The 21,300-nt window shown below is 41.0% G+C and overlaps 1 protein-coding gene across 3 annotated transcripts in view; it reads left to right on the top strand.

The window, feature by feature from the left end:
- The first annotated feature begins 5,549 nt into the window (after positions 1-5,549).
- Positions 5,550-21,300, top strand: part of setdb1a (SET domain bifurcated histone lysine methyltransferase 1a) — a 32,452-nt gene continuing 16,701 nt past the window's right edge. For 2 of the 3 annotated variants that reach the window (XM_080531171.1, XM_080531170.1), the window contains exons 1-9: positions 5,550-5,649; positions 9,437-9,636; positions 10,050-10,219; positions 11,936-11,964; positions 12,299-13,049; positions 13,321-13,491; positions 19,693-19,894; positions 20,578-20,651; positions 21,049-21,239. In XM_080531171.1, coding sequence (XP_080387297.1) covers positions 9,446-9,636; positions 10,050-10,219; positions 11,936-11,964; positions 12,299-13,049; positions 13,321-13,491; positions 19,693-19,894; positions 20,578-20,651; positions 21,049-21,239 — 1,779 coding nt within the window. In that variant the 5' untranslated portion in view covers positions 5,550-5,649; positions 9,437-9,445. The remainder of the gene's footprint in view (positions 5,650-9,436; positions 9,637-10,049; positions 10,220-11,935; positions 11,965-12,298; positions 13,050-13,320; positions 13,492-19,692; positions 19,895-20,577; positions 20,652-21,048; positions 21,240-21,300) is intronic. The other variant, XM_080531172.1, reaches the window with a different exon arrangement.

The raw sequence follows: 21,300 nt of genomic DNA, 5'->3' as shown, positions 1-21,300 counted from the left end.
ACTCTTCCGCACAAAACATTGGCTGTCTTACAAAATGCATGCTGGGGGGCTGTTAAAGAGAGTAAAGGAAAATAAAGAGATTGAAAAAAAGAAGAAGAAGAAAGAAAGAAAGAAAATGCTTTTGATTATTATATTTTAAAAATAATAATTTAAAGATAGGGGAATGGCTACATTTAGAATGATTTCATATACAGTTGGTGTGTTCGTTCATATGAAAGAATGGGCTAGGCTCCCATTCTGAAATAATAACATATTATTGCGCTAATCCACCGCGTAACGACGTAATCATTCACACTCAGAACTCGGAACCGGGCGAGATAGTCTATGACTGTGTTCGTAAATTCGCTCTGAGAGCGCCGGACTACTACCATCATTTATTTAATTTAATTTTGTTATTAACTACCATACTTGTTTTACTTTATTCTATTATTGTTGATTTTGTATTCTGCTGCTATTGCTGTTATTACTGATTGTTGATTTTTTTGATTTTGTATTCAGCTTTATTCTATTGTTGATGTTGTATTCTGATGTCAAAGTCGAGGAACCTGAACCTAAGAATGTTACTCTGTGTATCAGATTTTGTATTCTGCTGCTATTGCTGCTATTGTTGATTGTTGATTTTGTTGATTTTGTATTCTGATGCAATACCAATGTCGAACATAAGAATACGAGTTGACTTGCTGTTAAATTAATGCGACTTTGGTTGAAATAGATCACGAGTAAAACTTAGTTCTGAGTTCTGAGACTGAGAACTGAGTTCTGAGACTATTTATTAATCCAAGTTACAATTACAGATTACAGCACTTCTCTCTGATAGTGGGAGAACTTCTCGTCAACTGGGTGGAAAGGGCGAGAGGGAATCTTTCCTTTGTCACACATTAAATACCCTCAATGATATGCAAATACAAGTTTATGACAAGGTATCTATACAGGCCTATCATATTACTTAGAGATGGTCAAGGTGTCAAAAAAAAGGTTCCTGTCACTTCAGGTTAAACGTCACAGGAAGATTTTGAAATGAACATGTGGGGACAATGTGGCTTAGGACAAAGGGATGACCATCATAAAACCCCCCTTTAGGAATGCAACAATGGCCTAAAAAGGTGTAACCCCCACTGGCATGAATGTGTGTGAATGTGTGTGAAACCTAGGATGGTAGGGGAAGGCAGGGCAATACCGCTACCTGATTGGTTGGCGAAGCACTCGTGAAGAGCCCCCTCATTGGCTGGCGAGTCGCAAATTCGCCTCCCGCGCTGCCTGGGAAGAGAAGCTATTCCCAAGAACCCATTCCTGTGCTATCCTGTGTTTTCCAGGTTTGTTACAACGTGAAAAGCACACAAATTAACTTTTAACTGTTATTATATTAATGTAGAATACATCAGAGATATGTTTTGAGTAGACTTGAGTGTTTAGAATCCGACTTTTGATTAACGTGAGAATTGTGCCCGTTGCCTTTCTGTATTTCCATTGCTAGCTAGCTGCTAGCCATTAGGCATCCAAACGGCAAGTTAGAATGCGGTCAACACAAAACAAACGGCAGTTAGAATGCGGTCAAAACCGTAAGATGAAGTGATTTTCCTGAATACACTTGACAGTCATTTTGATTAGTATTTCGAAAGTTTGTTGTTTATATTTGATGCCAATAGGCTACTATTACGTTTTGTGAATGTTTTAGTCTTAAAGTAAGACTACAGTTTAAATTGTATTATATTGCTATATCCCAGTGTGTCGTGATGATAATTTGGAATAGCCAATTGAGAATGTTTTTTTTTTTTTACCACAAGTAGTAGAGCTGAGTAGAGCTGAGTGAGAGGTGTACTTGCCCACAGTACAGGTGCAACTCAAAAAATTAGAATATCGTGCAAAAGTTCATTTATTTCAGTAATTCAACTTAAAGGGTTAAACTTAGATAGTATATAGACTCATTACATGCAAAGCGAGATATTTAAAGCCTTTATTTGTTATACATTTGATGATTATGGCTTACAGTTTATGAAAACCCCAAATTAAATATCTCAGAAATGTTTAATATTACATGAAATCAATAAGAAAGGATTTTAAATACAGAAATGTCAGCCCTCTGAAAAGTATAATCATTGATTGATTGATTGGCTTATTTCAATTCATATGTACAATGCAATGAGTCTATATCATATTTAAGTTTAACCCTTTAAGTTGAATTACTGAAATGAACGGGCTTTTGCACGATATTCGAATTGTTTTAGTTGCACTTGTCCATCACTCTGCTCTGACGAGCTACAGAAAACAATCCCTGCAGACTAAACAGGGTAAGACGGACGAGAGGCGAGATGGTGGCTGCGTTTGGCGAGCGGGGATCATGGCTGCCCCCATGGTCCTCGGTCGAAATATTCGTACCCTGATCGTATTGTTTGACTGATTATTTGAGACCAGTCTCACCAGAGATTTAGAATGAGGAACTAATTTGGGAAGGTCAACGCTGCACGTTCATGGAGTAAATAAGCCGACTTGTCTTTACGGGATTCATTGGGATCGTAAATGCGGAACGTTGATGGAATACCCCCCCGACATCGTTCCCTGTAGAACATGTTATTGTGTTGGACAAAGTGCGTAGACAGTGCTGAGACTGAAGACAAGAGTATGTGAGAAGTCGTGTGTTTGTGTTTGTGTTTGCGAGCCCAGCTGGATGGCGAGACGTGCTGCCACATGCTTGCCTGCTGGGAGTAGTGAGTTACATGCCATAGCCAAACATGTTAGTTTGTTAACTATGAAGTGAGTTACATGCCATAGCCAAACATGTTAGTTTGTTAACTATGAAGTGAGTTACATGCCATAGCCAAACATGTTAGTTTGTTAACTATGAAGTGAGTTACATGCCATAGCCAAACATGTTAGTTTGTTAACTATGAAGTGAGTTACATGCCATAGCCAAACATGTTAGTTTGTTAACTATGATGAAGTGAGTTACATGCCATAGCCAAACATGTTAGTTTGTTAACTATGAAGTGAGTTACATGCCATAGCCAAATATGTTAGTTTGTTAACTATGATGAAGTGAGTTACATGCCATAGCCAAACATGTTAGTTTGTTAACTATGAAGTGAGTTACATGCCATAGCCAAACATGTTAGTTTGTTAACTATGATGAAGTGAGTTACATGCCATAGCCAAACATGTTAGTTTGTTAACTATGAAGTGAGTTACATGCCATAGCCAAACATGTTAGTTTGTTAACTATGAAGTGAGTTACATGCCATAGCCAAACATGTTAGTTTGTTAACTATGATGAAGTGAGTTACATGCCATAGCCAAACATGTTAGTTTGTTAACTATGATGAAGTGAGTTACATGCCATAGCCAAACATGTTAGTTTGTTAACTATGAAGTGAGTTACATGCCATAGCCAAACATGTTAGTTTGTTAACTATGATGAAGTGAGTTACATGCCATAGCCAAACATGTTAGTTTGTTAACTATGAAGTGAGTTACATGCCATAGCCAAACATGTTAGTTTGTTAACTATGAAGTGAGTTACATGCCATAGCCAAACATGTTAGTTTGTTAACTATGATGAAGTGAGTTACATGCCATAGCCAAACATGTTAGTTTGTTAACTATGATGAAGTGAGTTACATGCCATAGCCAAACATGTTAGTTTGTTAACTATGATGAAGTGAGTTACATGCCATAGCCAAACATGTTAGTTTGTTAACTATGAAGTGAGTTACATGCCATAGCCAAACATGTTAGTTTGTTAACTATGAAGTGAGTTACATGCCATAGCCAAACATGTTAGTTTGTTAACTATGAAGTGAGTTACATGCCATAGCCAAACATGTTAGTTTGTTAACTATGAAGTGAGTTACATGCCATAGCCAAACATGTTAGTTTGTTAACTATGAAGTGAGTTACATGCCATAGCCAAACGTGTTAGTTTGTTAACTATGAAGTGAGTTACATGCAATAGCCAAACGTGTTAGTTTGTTAAATATGAAGTGAGTTACATGCCATAGCCAAATGTGTTAGTCCACACAGTCCAGTAGGTGGCGGTAATGCACCTTAAGCTGGTTGCCAACCGCCAATCAAATAAAAAGAAGAAGAAGAAGACTCTGCTCTGGGCTGAGACTGAAGACAAGAGTATGTGAGAAGTCGTGTGTTTGTGTTTGTGTTTGCGAGCCCAGCTGGATGGCGAGACGTGCTGCCACATGCTTGCCTGCTGGGAGTAGTGAGTTACATGCCATAGCCAAACATGTTAGTTTGTTAACTATGAAGTGAGTTACATGCCATAGCCAAACATGTTAGTTTGTTAACTATGAAGTGAGTTACATGCCATAGCCAAACATGTTAGTTTGTTAACTATGAAGTGAGTTACATGCCATAGCCAAACATGTTAGTTTGTTAACTATGATGAAGTGAGTTACATGCCATAGCCAAACATGTTAGTTTGTTAACTATGAAGTGAGTTACATGCCATAGCCAAATATGTTAGTTTGTTAACTATGATGAAGTGAGTTACATGCCATAGCCAAACATGTTAGTTTGTTAACTATGAAGTGAGTTACATGCCATAGCCAAACATGTTAGTTTGTTAACTATGAAGTGAGTTACATGCCATAGCCAAACATGTTAGTTTGTTAACTATGATGAAGTGAGTTACATGCCATAGCCAAACATGTTAGTTTGTTAACTATGATGAAGTGAGTTACATGCCATAGCCAAACATGTTAGTTTGTTAACTATGAAGTGAGTTACATGCCATAGCCAAACATGTTAGTTTGTTAACTATGATGAAGTGAGTTACATGCCATAGCCAAACATGTTAGTTTGTTAACTATGAAGTGAGTTACATGCCATAGCCAAACATGTTAGTTTGTTAACTATGATGAAGTGAGTTACATGCCATAGCCAAACATGTTAGTTTGTTAACTATGATGAAGTGAGTTACATGCCATAGCCAAACATGTTAGTTTGTTAACTATGATGAAGTGAGTTACATGCCATAGCCAAACATGTTAGTTTGTTAACTATGAAGTGAGTTACATGCCATAGCCAAACATGTTAGTTTGTTAACTATGAAGTGAGTTACATGCCATAGCCAAACATGTTAGTTTGTTAACTATGAAGTGAGTTACATGCCATAGCCAAACGTGTTAGTTTGTTAACTATGAAGTGAGTTACATGCAATAGCCAAACGTGTTAGTTTGTTAAATATGAAGTGAGTTACATGCCATAGCCAAATGTGTTAGTCCACACAGTCCAGTAGGTGGCGGTAATGCACCTTAAGCTGGTTGCCAACCGCCAATCAAATAAAAAGAAGAAGAAGACTCTGCTCTGACCCCGCCCAGCTCTACATTTCCTTACGAGTCCCACGAGAAGAAGACGAACCAATATGGCGCTGTTGCTGTAGCGACTGACTAGAGCAAGCTAAGCTACTTACGACACTAGTCAATATTAGCATCAACATTTAGATAACGTAGCAAAAACGCAGACATATTCTGTTCATATAAGTTAACTACAATTACAAACACTGAGTAACGGACAAATACACCCACTTACCCATATTATCATCCTCTTTCGTCATGCTAGCTAGTTAGCTAGCTAGCCAAATTGTGTTGACAGGAAACAGAAAAACCAGACCTAAAAGTTTGCGGTAAGGCTGAACAATTACAGGTAAGATAATCAAGACACTGTAGCTTATGCTGATTTGAAGTCCAACTATTAACATTTTCTATTTGTGTGAAATGCCCCATGGATACACGAAGTCATTAATAACAAAGACATTGCAAGTATTAGGTGGTGGGCCGAACGCGTTTATCGCGAAGTTTATCTTTTTCCATCTACGGAGTAAACGATCTCTTACATACGATATTAAGTAATTCTCTTAAGTCTATAACAATTTTGTTTGCAGCTGTATTATGTCGGAGATTTTCACAAACTTATTTTTTAATAGTCTGTCTGCTCAGGCACATCGCTGGTCGCTCTAGTTGATAAACCAATCAGAATTCGAGTACGGCTTCATTAGGACCCCGAAATGTAAACAATGGCTGTTAACCCTAGCAACTGACTAAGCTGCGTTTCCATACACCCTAGAATTTCGCAAAACCGACATATCGAAAAGAATTACTGGTAATGGAAACAGCACATTTTCTAAAAACCTCCCAATTATCGATAAAAAGTTTTCACGCTCTCAGGAGGTGGTATTTGAAACGTTTCGATATTGAAGTATTTCGAAAAAGTGTAATGGAAACGGTTTTTTCGCAACTTCACCAAACGTTTCACCAACTACTCTATACTCGGCGCAGGTTGTCAGCTTGTAAAGGGCGATAGCCACTCGCTTTCGAGTAGGAACTGCCTCCCGGGGGCATAACGGGTCTGGGGCCACAAGGTCTTCAATAGAATCACACAGCACATTGAACGTTTCCCGGTTCATCCTGAAATTCTGAATCCACAATGCCTCTGTGAATTCCTCTAAAACAATTCTCTCCCAGAAATCCTTCAAACGTGCTCGTTCCCACACATACGGACTCTGCCGTTCGTGGTGGATCACCCGCTGCCTTCGTCTTCTGTTGTTGACAACCACAACAGCAGCAGCTGTGGCCATCAAAACAACAGTTCCAGCTCGCAACATGTTTGGAATATCCATCTTTTGCTCTTCCTTCTTCCGCAAAATTGAATTTCGCGGGAGATAGCAGCGTATTACCCTCGCGAGACGAGGATGCGTGACTCATGAGAAGCGAAATACATTTGAATGGAAACGGCTGCATTATCGTAATTGTACTTTTTCGAAATGTTAGAAATATCGCATTTATTTTTCGAAAAACTCTAATGGAAACACACCTTCACGAGATGTGATGAATTATGGAGTGTTGTATGCATTTAACAAACCGAACGGACAATATTACAGCATTTTCAGATGCAAGTTGGACCAAATTTGTACATTGTTCTCTACAGTGGGTGAATCTTCACACTGCAGAAAGCCAAATTGCTATTATATATATTGGTATTATATATATTTGGGAGAGGGGGCTCCCCTGGTGCTAGGAAAAAAAAATACTAAAAACAAGAAGGGAAAAGAGCTGGTTTACATAAATAAAGGCTATGTACACTATCCACTATACTATACTATACAAATAAAACACTGTGCTGTACTCTATGCTATGCTATACATATCCTAACATTTCCTATCTCTGAACCTTATGTACCCGAGGGTTGTCATATTGCACATAGTATTATTGCACATTCATTTAAAGTGTCGCAGTTTGCAGGTTTGAAATGTTCACAGTTGTGTTTCAGTATTGCACTTGATTACAATCTAGTAGCTGCCATCAAATTGTCTAGATTGTCCAGGGCCTAGAATCTAGGTATTTGCTGTGTTCAGGGCCTGAATGGCCCTAGGGTAGAAGCTGAGCTTCAGTCTATTTGTCCTTGCGGACATGGTCCTGAACCGCCTGCCCGAGGGCAGCCGAACAAAGTGTTCGTTCCCAGGGTGGGATGGGTCTCTGGAGATCTTGGAGGCCTTCCTGAGGCAGCGTGTGTTGTACAGCTCTTCCAGAGAGGGGAGGGGGGCGCCGATGATCTTCTGGGCCGATCTCACGACTCTCTGTAGCGCTTTCCTCTCTGCGGCTGTGCAGCTGGAGAACCACTATAACCACAATATTGGCTACCATAGACAATGCTATATGCAGTATGCCAACATACGAAACATTGAAAGAGCCCGCAAGAAAAGGGAAAAATCAGTACAGGAGGCTGCAGGTGTGTTTTATAGCAATATAAGTTATTTATAAGAACAATATGATATAAACAATCTAAGATTAATATGACATGATATGACATGAACATTATTAACAATATGATATAAACAAGCTAAGATATGACATGAACAAGATATGAACAAGGCATCAATGGGTCAGGGTCAGCCCTGTCAGGTCAGGTCCAGAAGATGTGCAGTGCAGTCCAGGGCTGAGCATCTGGGGTTACCTGGGGAAACAGATTAGGAGAGTTGTAAATAAACTAGGCTATAACTTTGGAAGCATTACTATTACAATGCATAGAGTATCATATGTCTCTCTCTCTCCCTTCCCTCCCCCCCCTCCCTTACAATGTAGTAGAAGCAGAAGGTCAAACTGACAATGATACACCACCAAAGCCTAGACTTCTCCGCTCAAAGACTACCACTACGTTCAGCCTAAATAAAAAAACACATCTTCTTCCCGCCCAGTGCATAATATGCAGACGGGACAAATATTTCAGTTTTAGAGCTTGTATACTGCTCCTGCAAAAAAACAAAATGTGTGAAAGGGAGATGCACACGCAAATCTAACAACCTACCATGTACAGACATGTGTCTGTGTTTGCACTGCGAAAACACAATAGTGTTATAAATGTTCTCTAAACACTTGAATCTTTGTCTAGTCTCGTCAATTATAGGCAAGGCAAGTGAAGATACATTTAGTCTTGGGTTTTGTCTTACCAGCTCACCTCGTAAAAGTGAGACGATTGACAATATAAAAAACATGCTTGCACACACATATACTGTAACGTACTCACACACAAGTTAATGTTACTGGTCCCAATTTGGCACAATTATTACTGAAATGATTGAGAATAGACATAGTTGACATTGGTAACTTAGCTATTGTACCCTTTAAAGTTAGATAGCTTGTTAATTCATTAGCTTCACAATCGCGTGTGACGTTTGGTTGGATTTTTCACTAAAATAGCATATTAGAACATGTTTGTATTGACACAACATGACATGGACGTGTTCATTAATATGTGATATGAATTAGTATGACATGCAAATCTTACCTGAAACATTACTTGACAGTAAAGTTATCCGAAACAACTCAGTCTTCTCGTCTTTCCAGATAATACGTTGTTTACTTCCTTGTTTACGTATTTTGAAGGAATATCATTGGCAGACGTCAAGTCAGGTGACGCTTTAACAGGTTTTGATTGGTTAGCGGCATAGTAGCCCCAATCATTCTCCTTATTAACGTATGGATCGTAAGTTTACTTTTCATAAAACGTCGATCGAAAATCGGCTGCCAACAGACGGAAACATGTTCCAAAAAAACCTATTTAGCTTATATGAAAAAATCAACTAGTCCATAGTTGTAGATCGATTATTTCACAAACGAAAGCAGATAGACAGCTTCGGCCCACCGCCTATGTTACCCTATTATGATTCATACGAAGTCAGGCAATACGTGTTAAATGAAAGCGTCATGTTAACATATGTCAATGACAATGTTAACAGCCATTATAATTAATGTCATGGTAGGGGTAAACATGTGATTGAGTGTTTTCCTTGGGGATTTATCAATTCATGAATTAAATCCCAATTCAGTTCTCTCATTGAGTGAACTGTGATGTGAATTGTTGGCCACAACCGTAGTCCGTATCATGCTTTTAGCAACTAGAGTTGCCAAATGCATATCTTTGCATTCTCTGACAGGTTGCGATCATGGACCGCGGGGGGGATGGAGATGAGATGGAGATGACAGCAGAGGAGCTCCCCAGCTGGATAAGAGAGATGGCGGAGAACAACTGTGTGGTGTTACACAAGAAGACTCAGCTGGCCCATATGCAGACCTTGATCCAATGGAGAGAGAAGCAGGCCACTGACACACGCATACTCTTTAACCAAACATGCCAGTGAGTATATATGCCATTCAGATATTCATTTGGGCCCATTCCCAATTTCCCATTTCATATTTTTACCCCTACCCCTCTTTTTCGACTTGCCCCTGGGAACAGAGTTACGGTAGTGGTTTAAATCTTCCCCTATGAAATGGGACAAACCTTTAAGACCCTGATACGTCAGCAGTAGTTACATTTCGGGTCATATGCCATCAAAGGGAGGTCATGCACAAATCAGCCAGTTGTAATGTTAGATAGCTAGCTAGAGATATCAGCATACTAGCATTTTTTTTGTTATGCTTGTTATAAAGAAAAGGTCTATAATACATTGAAACGACATTAAATCAAGATAATACAATTTTGTCTGTGGGCCTCACTTGGCTTTACCATTGTCTGCCGTGCACTGATTCAGCTGCTGTGTCCCGTAGATCCGGGGCCGAGTGTGAGCGTCTTACGAAGGAGCTATACAGGCAGCTGGACCTGGTCTATAGGGACACAGACTCGGATGATGATGGAGAAGCTAGCCAGCCTGCAGATGCCATTGAAACTGCAAATTTTTGGCATAATGATGGTGATGCCATGGAAGAAGACGACAGTGGTAAGGGCACCTATGATGTGTTTCAGAGAACACGTTGGGGATAGTTGTTAGTTTTGGTTTTTATACCCAGCAGTGTTTCCCCTACCCGCCCCCCCAACGGAACCCCCCCGCCTCCCCAAGAAAGAGGAATTATTACGGACGTAGACACCAAACATCTGACAAGCAGGCTAAAATATCCGCTTTTTTAAAATGCACCCAACCCGAATCTGGCGAGTGGCAAGCCCATGGGCTCGTTGGTAACGTTAGTCCGCCAGTAGTCTCGCATAGCCAAACCTATCTCCACACTTCGCTTCGCGCTGGACACACTCGCGTACATGATTGTGCGCGCGCGACGCGAGAGAGTTTTTGCCGGGTGAGATGTCTGCAGAAAGTAAGCAAGTTGAAACGTTAGCAAATATAATTGCTGAGTGTTCTAACAGAGCAAGTTGGTTCAAATTGGTCGTTATTATTGTGACTAGAAAGTGTAAAATAGTGTCAAAGAACTAGCAAGCTAACTAGCTAGCTCAGAGGTGATTAGATGAGCTAGTCTGCTGCACACATGCCAGCTAAAGAGCTAACTGGATGCACTTTATTATTTTACTAAAGTAGATATACTATCTTTCTTATTCTGCTAGAATTGGGCTTTATGGTAATACCATAATGGCATATTTACAGTACATGGACAGTGGATTGAAGCATTGGAAATGTCTGTTTTTATAGTTGGACATACGCTTTTTTTTCAGGTGAGAGAGTAAAGTCAAAATGACATTATCTGACTGCATTGCCCACAGCAATCCAATATTCAATTATAATTATGTTATAAATTGATATGGATCAATTTATACCTCTTATTAGATTATAATTATTCTGGTTGTTATGTTCGCCTTTTGGTTGACTGCAAAAGAGGGAGAGAGGAGGATAGAGAGGGAGAGAAGGAGAGAGAGCAGGATGGTGCACCAGAGAGAGAGAGAGAGAGAGAGAGAGCAAGAACCAGGTGAGAAAGTGGACAGGTAGTCAAGACCACATAAGTAAGTAGCCTTGAGAACCAGCCTAACGGCCCATAGGGCAGGAGCCTATCTCCTGTTTCCGTAGCGTGAGGCGGCTTAATGTACAAGTTAGTACACCCCCTGGACATGACGCAGGTATGCCACGGTCCATGCCACCCCCCCAAGGCAGCAAACCTAGGGGAAACACTGCCCAGTGACAATTCGTGGTGTGTTAAAATCATGTTGTCTCTCTTTGTGTCAGTTCTAGGGTTAAATGCTATATTCTGATTCAGCCTGGTTGTAAGGCAGGTCATGCTAACCCATCGCTAGTTCAAACAGACCGTAGTAGACTTCAAACAACAAAGAGACACGGATTCATCATGATTCTTATTTTATTGCAAGGAGAGTGAATCCGAGGTCTCTGGGAGGCCTCGAATTCAAACTGAATCTTTTCCTCTCCGAGCCTAGCATTTTATTCTCAAACACAAAGAGACTCGCATGGACAGCCTCGTGAGGAAGCACAGCTTTAGCAAAATCAGATTTATGACCGGGCCCCAAGGAATGGAGGCCGAGCAGAGACACAAGATAAGAATTGTACAATGAGGAGCTTGTAAGTTTGTGCACAGCAAACAGCACAGGGTTGGAGCCTACGGAATTCACAGAATAGGACATTATAACATTATAACATTATGAAAACATCGTTCAACCCTAACATTTTGTCTTCTCTTTGAATATGCTGCTGCTCCCGAAGAAGTCAGTAACCATGACAGCACCTCAGGGGTAAGAACACACACAAACAGACACACTGTACATTCATATACATTAAAGCCTGACCGATGCTGATTTCTGGGGGGCAGAATTCATAGATAACCGATATATCTGGAGATTTATTTATTTATTTCGTAGAATTCGTTTTTAGCACAGTTTTGATAGGAAAACAATGGCAAAAGATGCTCTTAATGCAGATTTTTCTATAAAAGACCAATGTTGGTGCTCCAATATATCTGTCCGGCTCTAAGACACACACACACACACACACACACACACACACACTATGTGTGTAATGCTGTTCAGGTTTCTCTGACTGATATCTCCTCTTTAACCTTACCCGTAGGTCATTGACATGGTAGTGGGCACCCCGAGCATGCCTTCCTCCCCTCTGGAGCCTTCCTCCCCTCTGGAGCCTTCCTCCCTTCTGGAGCCCACCCCCCCGCCTGTGACTGCTCCACCAAATGAAGCCCCTGACGAAGGCCAAGTTTCTCACCTCACACAGTCACCACAGCACAATGGCACAATGGATAAACCTATGATGACCAGAGGACGTGAGGTGGTCATGCTAAATAAACTCTCAGAGTCCACCATCCGTGCCTCCATCTCCCCAGCAAACTCTGTGCCTAAACGGCGCAGGAGAAGTATTAGTGAAGAAGAAGAAGAGAAGATGAGCAGTGACGATGAATGGAATCCACTGTCGAAGGTCAGCGAAGGTGACAGCGAAGGTGACTCGAGTGATTCGTTTGATCCACAAAGGGCCAAAGGAAAAACAAAACAGAGGAAATCTGGCAAACGTCCCACCCCCACCTCTGGCAAGGTACGAGGACGAACAAACGGTGAGGAACCGAAAAAGAAGAAGAGGACAAAAGAAGCTTCAACAAAACGAAAAGAGCACAGTGGAGAAGATGAGGTTGATGGTGGTGGTGGTGATGATGATGAGCCAGAAACATCTAGTAACTCAAGCAGAGGCCCCATAACAGCTAAAACGAAACCACAAGACGTGAACAAAGGTGGCTCAACGGCCCCCTCCAAACCACAAGAAGAAAGCAGAGGTTCTGCAGTGGCTCCAGAAAAAACACAAATGGCCAGCAAAGGTTGGACTTGTCCTCTCTTTTGTTTTTTATTTTCCCCTCCATTTTTAAACCTGTGTCCATTCTGACCAAGAGATAAACGTATGACATGCCTCTGTGATGTTAAAGAGCGAAAGAGCTTTTAGAATTTTCCTGTACATTTGTATCTATTTGCACCTCACCACTCTTGTATTTTTCTTTACTGCACCATCAATAGTACCATGTTTCTGTATTTGGTCATTTAGTGTCTCTACTGACAATTATGTTGCCCCTGGTGGTCTTGTGTCTCGGACAGAAACTTGCTCTCCGATGGTGGTGATTTCCGTATCCCAGAGTCAGCCCCACCCCGACACACAGCCTCGCACAAGCCTCGCGGAGCAGGAGGTGAAGGTGAACATGGGGGTGCTGGCACGGAGGAGGACCAAGACCTGGCACAAGGGCAAAATCACAGAGATGAAATCAGTGGGTAAGGGAAAGAACACATTTACATCTTAGCATTTAGCAGAGACGCTTTTATCCAAAGCGACTTACAATTAGAGATTACAGGGACAATCTCCCTGGAGTAATTTAGGGCTAAGTGTCTTACTCAAGGGCACACTAGTGGTGGTGTTCCCAACACAAGACTATAACATCAGAAACAACACAGAACACATCACACCAGTAACAACACAGGTTTCAGTAGTCCCTTGACAAGAAATGTATTCATACATTACAAACCTCAAAACCCCTATTGTTGTTTTTACTGACTGGTGCTTTTCTTTTACTTTTTAATTTGTGTTGAACTATTCTTGTTCTCTCCATGGAAGTGAGTGTTTTTGAGGACTGAGAAAAGAGCTATACAAAATAAATGCATTCATGTTTATTATTATTATTACTCAAATATAACTTTCTAGATATGTTTGTCTATTCATTTTGCATTTGCATTGTCTTATACTCCCTGTCTCCTCCATGGTCGTTCTCGTTCTCCTTTTACACATATTTGTACCTCATATGTAAGGCAAGGCAAGGCAAGTTTATTTGTATAGCACATTTCATACAACAGGGGCAATTCAAAGTGCTTTACATGCATTATTTAAAAATACAGCAAGAGGAGCATAAGAAAATAAAAATTACAATGAATAAAAGCAAATATAAGAAGTAAATAGATAAAACATTTAAAAAGACAATAGTTAATGGAAAATAGACATTGATAGAAGTGTTTGTGTTTAATCATAACTGGTGCAAAACATGAAGGTTTTTAGCTTAGATTTAAATATTTTAAGGGTTTGGGCCTGTTTGATTTCTTCAGGAAGTTTGTTCCAGGAGCATGCGGCAGCGTGACTGAAAGCTGCTGCACCGTGTTTTGTTTTTACTCTTGGAATTATTAGCTAATTTGTCTCAGCTGACCTTAGGGACCTTGCGGGAATATAGGGTGGGAGGAGATCTGTATTTTGGTCCAAGACAATTTTGTGATTTGTATGTAATTAGGAGGATTTTGAATTCAATTATCTGAGAGACTGGTAGCCAGTGCAGGGATCTCAGGATTGGTGTAATGTGTTCAAATGTCTTTGTTTTTGTTAGGACCCTAGCAGCGGCGTTTTGGATGAGCTGCAATTTACGAACAGCTCCTTTAGATAGGCCTGTTAGTAGACCATTACAATAATCAAGTCTACTCGAAACAAATGCATGGATGAGTTTTTCAAGGTCTTGCTTGGACATGAAACCTCTCATTCTTGTTATGTTTTTCAGGTGATAGTAGGCTGATTTAGTTATCGAGTTTATGTGGCTGTTGAAGTTTAGATCGGAGTCTAGAATTACACCATGATTTCTGACTTGTTTTTTAGTGTGAAGAGAGAGAGAATCAAGTTTTGCACTGACTTTCGATCTTTTGTCAGGTGCACCGAATACAATTATCTCTGTTTTGTCCTTGTTTAGTTGGAGGAAGTTTTGTGTCATCCAGGCGTTTATTTGCTCAATGCAATTACAGAGATTGTCAATGGGACTATAGTCGTTCGGTGAGAGGGCTATGTAGATTTGAGTGTCATCCGCATAGTTGTGGTAGGCAATTTTGTTCTTTTTTATGATGTGTCCCAATGGAAGCATGTAGAGATTTAATAGAAGGGGGCCAAGGATTGACCCTTGGGGAACCCCACATGTCATTTTAATTTGGTCAGATACAAAGTTGCCAATGGAGACATAGTAGCTTCTGTCCTGTAGGTAGGATCTAAACCAGTTTAGGGCAGTGCCCGAAAGTCCTACCCAGGTTTTTAGTCTATCTATTAGAATGTCATGGTCTACAGTGTCAAAGGCAGCACTAAGATCTAGTAATACCAAAACTGAGATTTTTCCGGAGTCTGTGTTTACGCGAATGTCATTAAGGACCGTAATAAGGGCCGTTTCAGTGCTATGTAGGGGGCGAAAGCCTGATTGAAAGTCATCAAAGAGATCATTTAGGGTCAAATAATTGCTAAGTTGTTCGTGGGCAACCATTTCAATAATTTTTCCTGTACAGGGAAGGTTTGATATGGGTCTGTAGTTGTTTAGTACAAATGGGTCTAGGCTGTTCTTTTTTAGTAGAGGCTTAATAACTGCAGTTTTCAGGGCTTCAGGGAAGATTCCTGATGAAAGGGAGGTGTTAATTATTTGTATTAGTTTGCCTGCCATGCAGCTAAATATGTTTAAAAAAAAAGCTTGTTGGCAGGACATCAAGGGCACAGGTGGATGGTTTAAGACGTGACATGATTTTATCTAGGGTCTTGTAATCAATGGTGTTAAATTGTGACATGGTTGTTATGTCCGCCCTATTTGGGGTTGTTAATGGGGACATGTTTTTCATGCCTGACACAGAAGACCTAATGCCTTGTCTAATGGTTTCTATTTTATTGTTAAAAAAGGATGCAAGCTCATTGCATTTACTAGTTGAGTGAAATTCCTGAGCAATGGGTGTTGGGGGATTTGTTAGTCTGTCAACAGTTCTGAAAAGGATGCGGGCATTATTGATGTTATTGTTTATGATCTTAGAGAAAAATTATTGCCTGGCACTCATTTTTAAGTTATAGTTTTGAAGATTCTCTTTATAGATATCATAGTGGACTTGAAAGTTTGTTTTTCTCCATCTGCGCTCTGCTTTACGACATTCTCTTTTTTGGGTCTTTACGGATGGGGCAGTTCTCCAGGGAGCTTTTTGCTTACCAGAGATGCATTTGGATCTAATGGGTGCAATATCATCAATGGTTTTTGTGATTTTTAAGTTGAAATCGTGTAGAAGGTCATTTACTGAGGTTGGAATAGAAGTTTTTTTTGGGGGGGGGGCTAGGGAAAAGGCCTGTGTGAACAGTGCACTGGTCTTTTCATTGATATATCGTTTGGAAATAGTTTTAGACATAGTTTGAATAACAGGAAAGATAGATACGTCAAAGAATATGCAACAGTGGTCAGACAGGGCAATGTCAGTTACAACAACATTTGAAATATCTAGGCCTTTGGTGATGATAAGGTCCAGAGTGTGACCTCGATTATGAGTAGGGAGGTTCACATGTTGTTGAAGTTCAAAAACATCTAACAGAACAGAGAGTTCTTTGGCTTTGTTGTCCTCTGAGTTATCTACATGAATATTGAAATCACCAGCAATGATCAGACCATTAAATTCAGTAGTAATGATGGAGAGAAGCTCTGTAAGTTCATTAAAGAAGCTAGTAGAGTATTGGGGTGGTCTGTATACAATTATAAAAATAATTTGAGTGGAACATTTAAAAACAACTAAAAGATATTCAAATGATAAAAATTCCCCGAAGGATTTCTGTTTGCAGTTAAAACTGTCTCGGAAGAAAGAGGCGATTCCACCACCTTTTTTGTGGGATCTAACGACATCTAAGGTTCTAAAATTGGGGGGTGCTGACTCAATAAGAATTGGTGTCTTGTTATCTTTATCTAACCAGGGGCATCATTCATAGAACGTGCTTAGATCTTACCCGTGTCGTACGTAGAAAACCACGTCAACGTAGTGATTTATAAAATTTCAACATGAGTCAATTTGATCGTGGAAACGATCGTAGCTCGACGTCGAGTATTCAACTTGCTTACGCACATTACCTACTGGTTATGCGGAGTTATTACAGGCATGTGAGCCACACTGCCTAGTGTAATTCATGCAAGTGGCTCGTAATAAAATGAACGATGTTGTTATCAGCCGAGAAAATTAGTTTAATTCAAGATTTAAAAGGAACTGATGTTTCTGATTGTATTTCAGTCTTCCTTTATATCCCTCCGTAGCTGCTCCCCTTCAACATGCCTAGTGCGTTCCACAACGGACCTTGCCCGGCCAAGCTCTAAATTATACTGGATTTTCTCCGGTGTCAGGGAGTGAGCAGCCATATAAGAATAAGACCACCTGATAAGACCATTATATTATTACAGTATAAGCAGCACTCGAGTTGAGGGGGGATGGCATCCCCCCTAAAATAAAAACAGTCAAAATCGCCCCCCTCTTTCCATACTTAATGTCATTTTATCAATGAACGTGGTATTACTGCTATTTCAAGGTGCGAGGGGGCACGCACACATGCAATGACAGTTGAAGTCACTGGCGAGGGGATGCTAAAATTGTCCTCTTATGATAAAATCCACCACCTCCCCTGATTTTCTTTTACAACTTGAGTAGAGTATAAGCATGTGCCTGGTTAGTTGTCATGATCAAACGTTACAAATGCAACTTACCGAGAAGCCACCCTACTCTGCCCTCTCCCACTTCCAGACGAACGCCTACCCTATATTATAGCACTTAGAGGCTCAATTATAGAGGCTGAATTAAGCTATCACAGGGCGTTAATACAAACCTCATTCACCTGCGTTGGTATTTATAGAAGGAAGCACGTACGCAACTTTAAACCATCTCAGCCCGTTTTATAAATAATGCTTACGTCCGTTTAGAAAACTGTGCTTACGTGAAAGTCAAAGATGACGTTCAAGTACTTTTTTATGAATGAGGCCCCAGGTCTCAGTGATAAATAAGAAATCTAGTTCATAGGAGCTAATCAAGTCGTTGATTAAGAGAGACTTATTAGCTAAGGATCTGGCATTGAAAAGTGCTAGCTTGAGTGGTTTTGTGTTTGGTCTCTGTGTGGGCTGTGTGTGGCAGGGTACAGAAATTAAATTTGAGGGGTGTATAAAGCATTCAGACTTGCAATTAACTGTTCTGTTACTGATATGAACAGGGATAGCAAGAGTTGAGAGTCCCAGCTTTATATCAGGAATGTCAATGGTATCAACTCTATGGAAGCAGGGACTGTTAGAGCATCAACTGATTCTGGGTGTCATCCGGGGGATGAGGATGGGTGTTGTAGATAGCATCCTGTGGCGGGGTAGGGCGATGGGTATTGTTGATGAGGCTGGCATTGTTGATGAGGCTGGCGTCAAAGGGAGTGTGGGGCCAAGTGTTGTAGAATGGAGAGTTGCCTGAGATGGAGCAGCTTTCGGGGTGAGCTCTACTCCTGTCTTCACCATTTTCTCTAACCTAGCTGAGAAAGGCAGAAACGGCGTGAGTTGGAGGAAGGAGAGCTCAGTGGACTCAGTGGATGAGTGTCTCTGGGAGTTTGGGGTAGAGTGGTTTGGGGGGTCGGGGGCAGGGAGGGAGGGTGGGGGGAGAGAAAAGGAGCTGGACCGTCGCCTTAGTGGGGGTTCAACGAGTTGGCTAATGATTAGTTTTGCCCTGTCGACTGTGGAGCGCAGTTTAGGCAGTTGCGATGGGGAGATTGATAAGTCATCTGCAGCACGCACTTCTGACTGCTGGTAAGGGTCCAGGCCAGCCGATAGCACGAGGGATGCCAAGAGCTGACTCTTTTTGACAGACACTAAGCTGGCCTCTGTAAGCTCCATCAGCTGGCTGAGGTCATCCTTCAGGTCAGCCAGCTGTGATGAGTTTGGAGGGCCCTTTACTGTAGGCTGTGATGAGCTTATGTACATAGCTCATGGTTATCCATCTCTTGTATATACCTACTACCTACTGTACCTATCATTTCATAATTGTACATATTAGGGATGCTCCGATCTGGATTTTTGGGGCCGATACCGATCACCGATTTTTTTCCTCAAGATCAACCGATACCGATACCGATTTTTTTTAAAATACATAACTGTAGGCCTACTGACTGGATAGCCTACATATTTTTTGCTTTTTAGACAAAAGTTTTGATCCATTAGGCACCAAGCAAACGCAGACCCATTTTTATGGCATAGTAAAAGTCTGGCCTATCACCCAGTTAGGGCCTGAAGCCCAAGTCAGTAATATGGCTGTATAAAAGACATCATAAACGTGGCCTTCATGGTTTACATACTGTTACGTCCTCCTATGTTTTGTGTTCAGTTATCTGTCTTCCCCAGAAAAAAAAAAAAGAAAAAAAAAAAAAAAAAAAATCGGTTTTTGCGATCGGCCATTTTTGCCGATCACCGATCGAGTCATTTGGAGTGAAATCGGCCGATTTAAATCGGTGGCCGATAAATCGGAGCATCCCTAGTACATATCCTTTTTTATACTATCATGTCCTCGCACTATGTCTATAATTTAATGTTTTGCACTATATCACTATTTGCACTTCTGGTTAGATGCTAAACTGCGTTTTGTTGTCTGGTACTCACTACAATGACAATAAAGTTGAAACAAATAAAATCTTCTACTGGTGATTCCCCACAGGTGAAGGGTGGAAGTATAAGGTTGACTTTGGAGAGAAGGGGCGAGCCTTGTTATCTGGTCACCACATAGCCTTCGACACCTGCACTAATGTGGACCGTCTGTACGTGGGAGTTCGCGTGGTGACAACGTACACGGACGGGGACTCCACATGCCTCTACTCGGGTATCCTGGCCGAGCTGCCCAACAGGAAGAACAAAGCAAGGTGAGCAAGCAAGGAGGAAGGGGTGTGGGTGTGTGTGTGGTGGTTGTAGAACTCCCATGTCCAGCCCACTGTCTCAAATCTGCAGGAACAGATAGTATGTGTTGGCCTATGGTTGCAACTCTGAGATCTGGTTAATATAAGCCTTAGTCAAGGACCTAGGTTTCAAATGACACTGTGTGTTGTGGGCAGACTGGCTGGCTCCAGCTGCCTTATCTAGCAACCTCCTCGCTCAGTAGAAGGCCACTCTGGCAGATAAGATGGCAGGTCTCATGTTAAGTAAAGAGGAGAAACCTACATAAACGTGTGCCACAATGCTGAATTCTTTATTTGCGTGTGCGTCGCGCCTGGAGCTCGTGTGTATCTCTCCTCTACAACAAGGCCACGCATATCCGTGTTGGGAGTCTGATGGAGGATTCATCTGTATTGTCTTTTCCTGGTTGCAGCAATTTTCTTTTATTTGTTAGTACTAAACACAACGCCAGAGTCAAAAATAAATTTTACAACAACTTAAATCCAACACAACTATAATAAATCATTAGTTAGAAAAATATTGTACGTGTGCCGAGTCTCACAAACTATTACGGTAAGTGGAGAACCCTAGATTTCCCAAGACAGGTTATGCACAAGTCTAATCAGAAGACAACAGTATTATTTGTTATCATTTGGCAATCCTTATGTTTCAGGTTCCTGGTCTTCTTTGATGATTGTAGACCCATCTATGTCGGCCTGCCCGAAATCTTCCTTGTTTGCAGACCATGTAAGACACATCATAATAGTTCTCTCTCTTGTTTTCTTCTCTATTTGTCCTGGCTATGGCAGCAGTATCGACCTTACCTCATCGTATCAGTGGTGTTCAGATTCAAGATGACTGATGTATAGATGATTCACTTACTTCACTTACTTACTACAAATGTGACGGCAGCTGATGAAAGGGGGAACAAGTTGGCAACCAATCAAAAATGTTCAGTCTTATTATTCAGAAAAATGTACGGTGAACCGGTCCGTTTGTTCCTGGTTTCACCAACTGCCGTTACAAATGTACTTGTAGTATGTCGCTTTGCATAAAAGCGTCTGCTAAATGTAAAAAATGTCAAATGTAAACGTCATGCCAGGAACCACATTCCAATTGCTCAGTCGCTTTCATTTCTCCCTAGTGGAGGAGCCGTGGGAGGACATCGAGAACGAGGGCAACAGGGAGTTTATAAAGGACTACCTGAAGCTCTACCCTTACGTGCCCATGGCTCAGTACACAACGGGGCAGACGATCAACATTGAGTTTGAGGGAGTCCAGAAAAAGAGTAAAGTGCATGACATACAGGGCAGCTTGCTCCATGCTGAATTTCTGGTAAGAGGGTCTCTTGAACTACAGTAACTGCATATCATTTCAAAATGTAGGAATGGAATAG

The sequence above is a fragment of the Nansenia antarctica genome, assembly GCF_963989245.1.
Source record: "Nansenia antarctica genome assembly, chromosome: 5".
Classification (NCBI taxonomy): Eukaryota; Metazoa; Chordata; class Actinopteri; order Argentiniformes; family Microstomatidae; genus Nansenia; species Nansenia antarctica.
The sequence above is the reverse complement of the archived record's forward strand: the minus strand, read 5'-3'. Positions and strand labels throughout refer to the sequence as shown.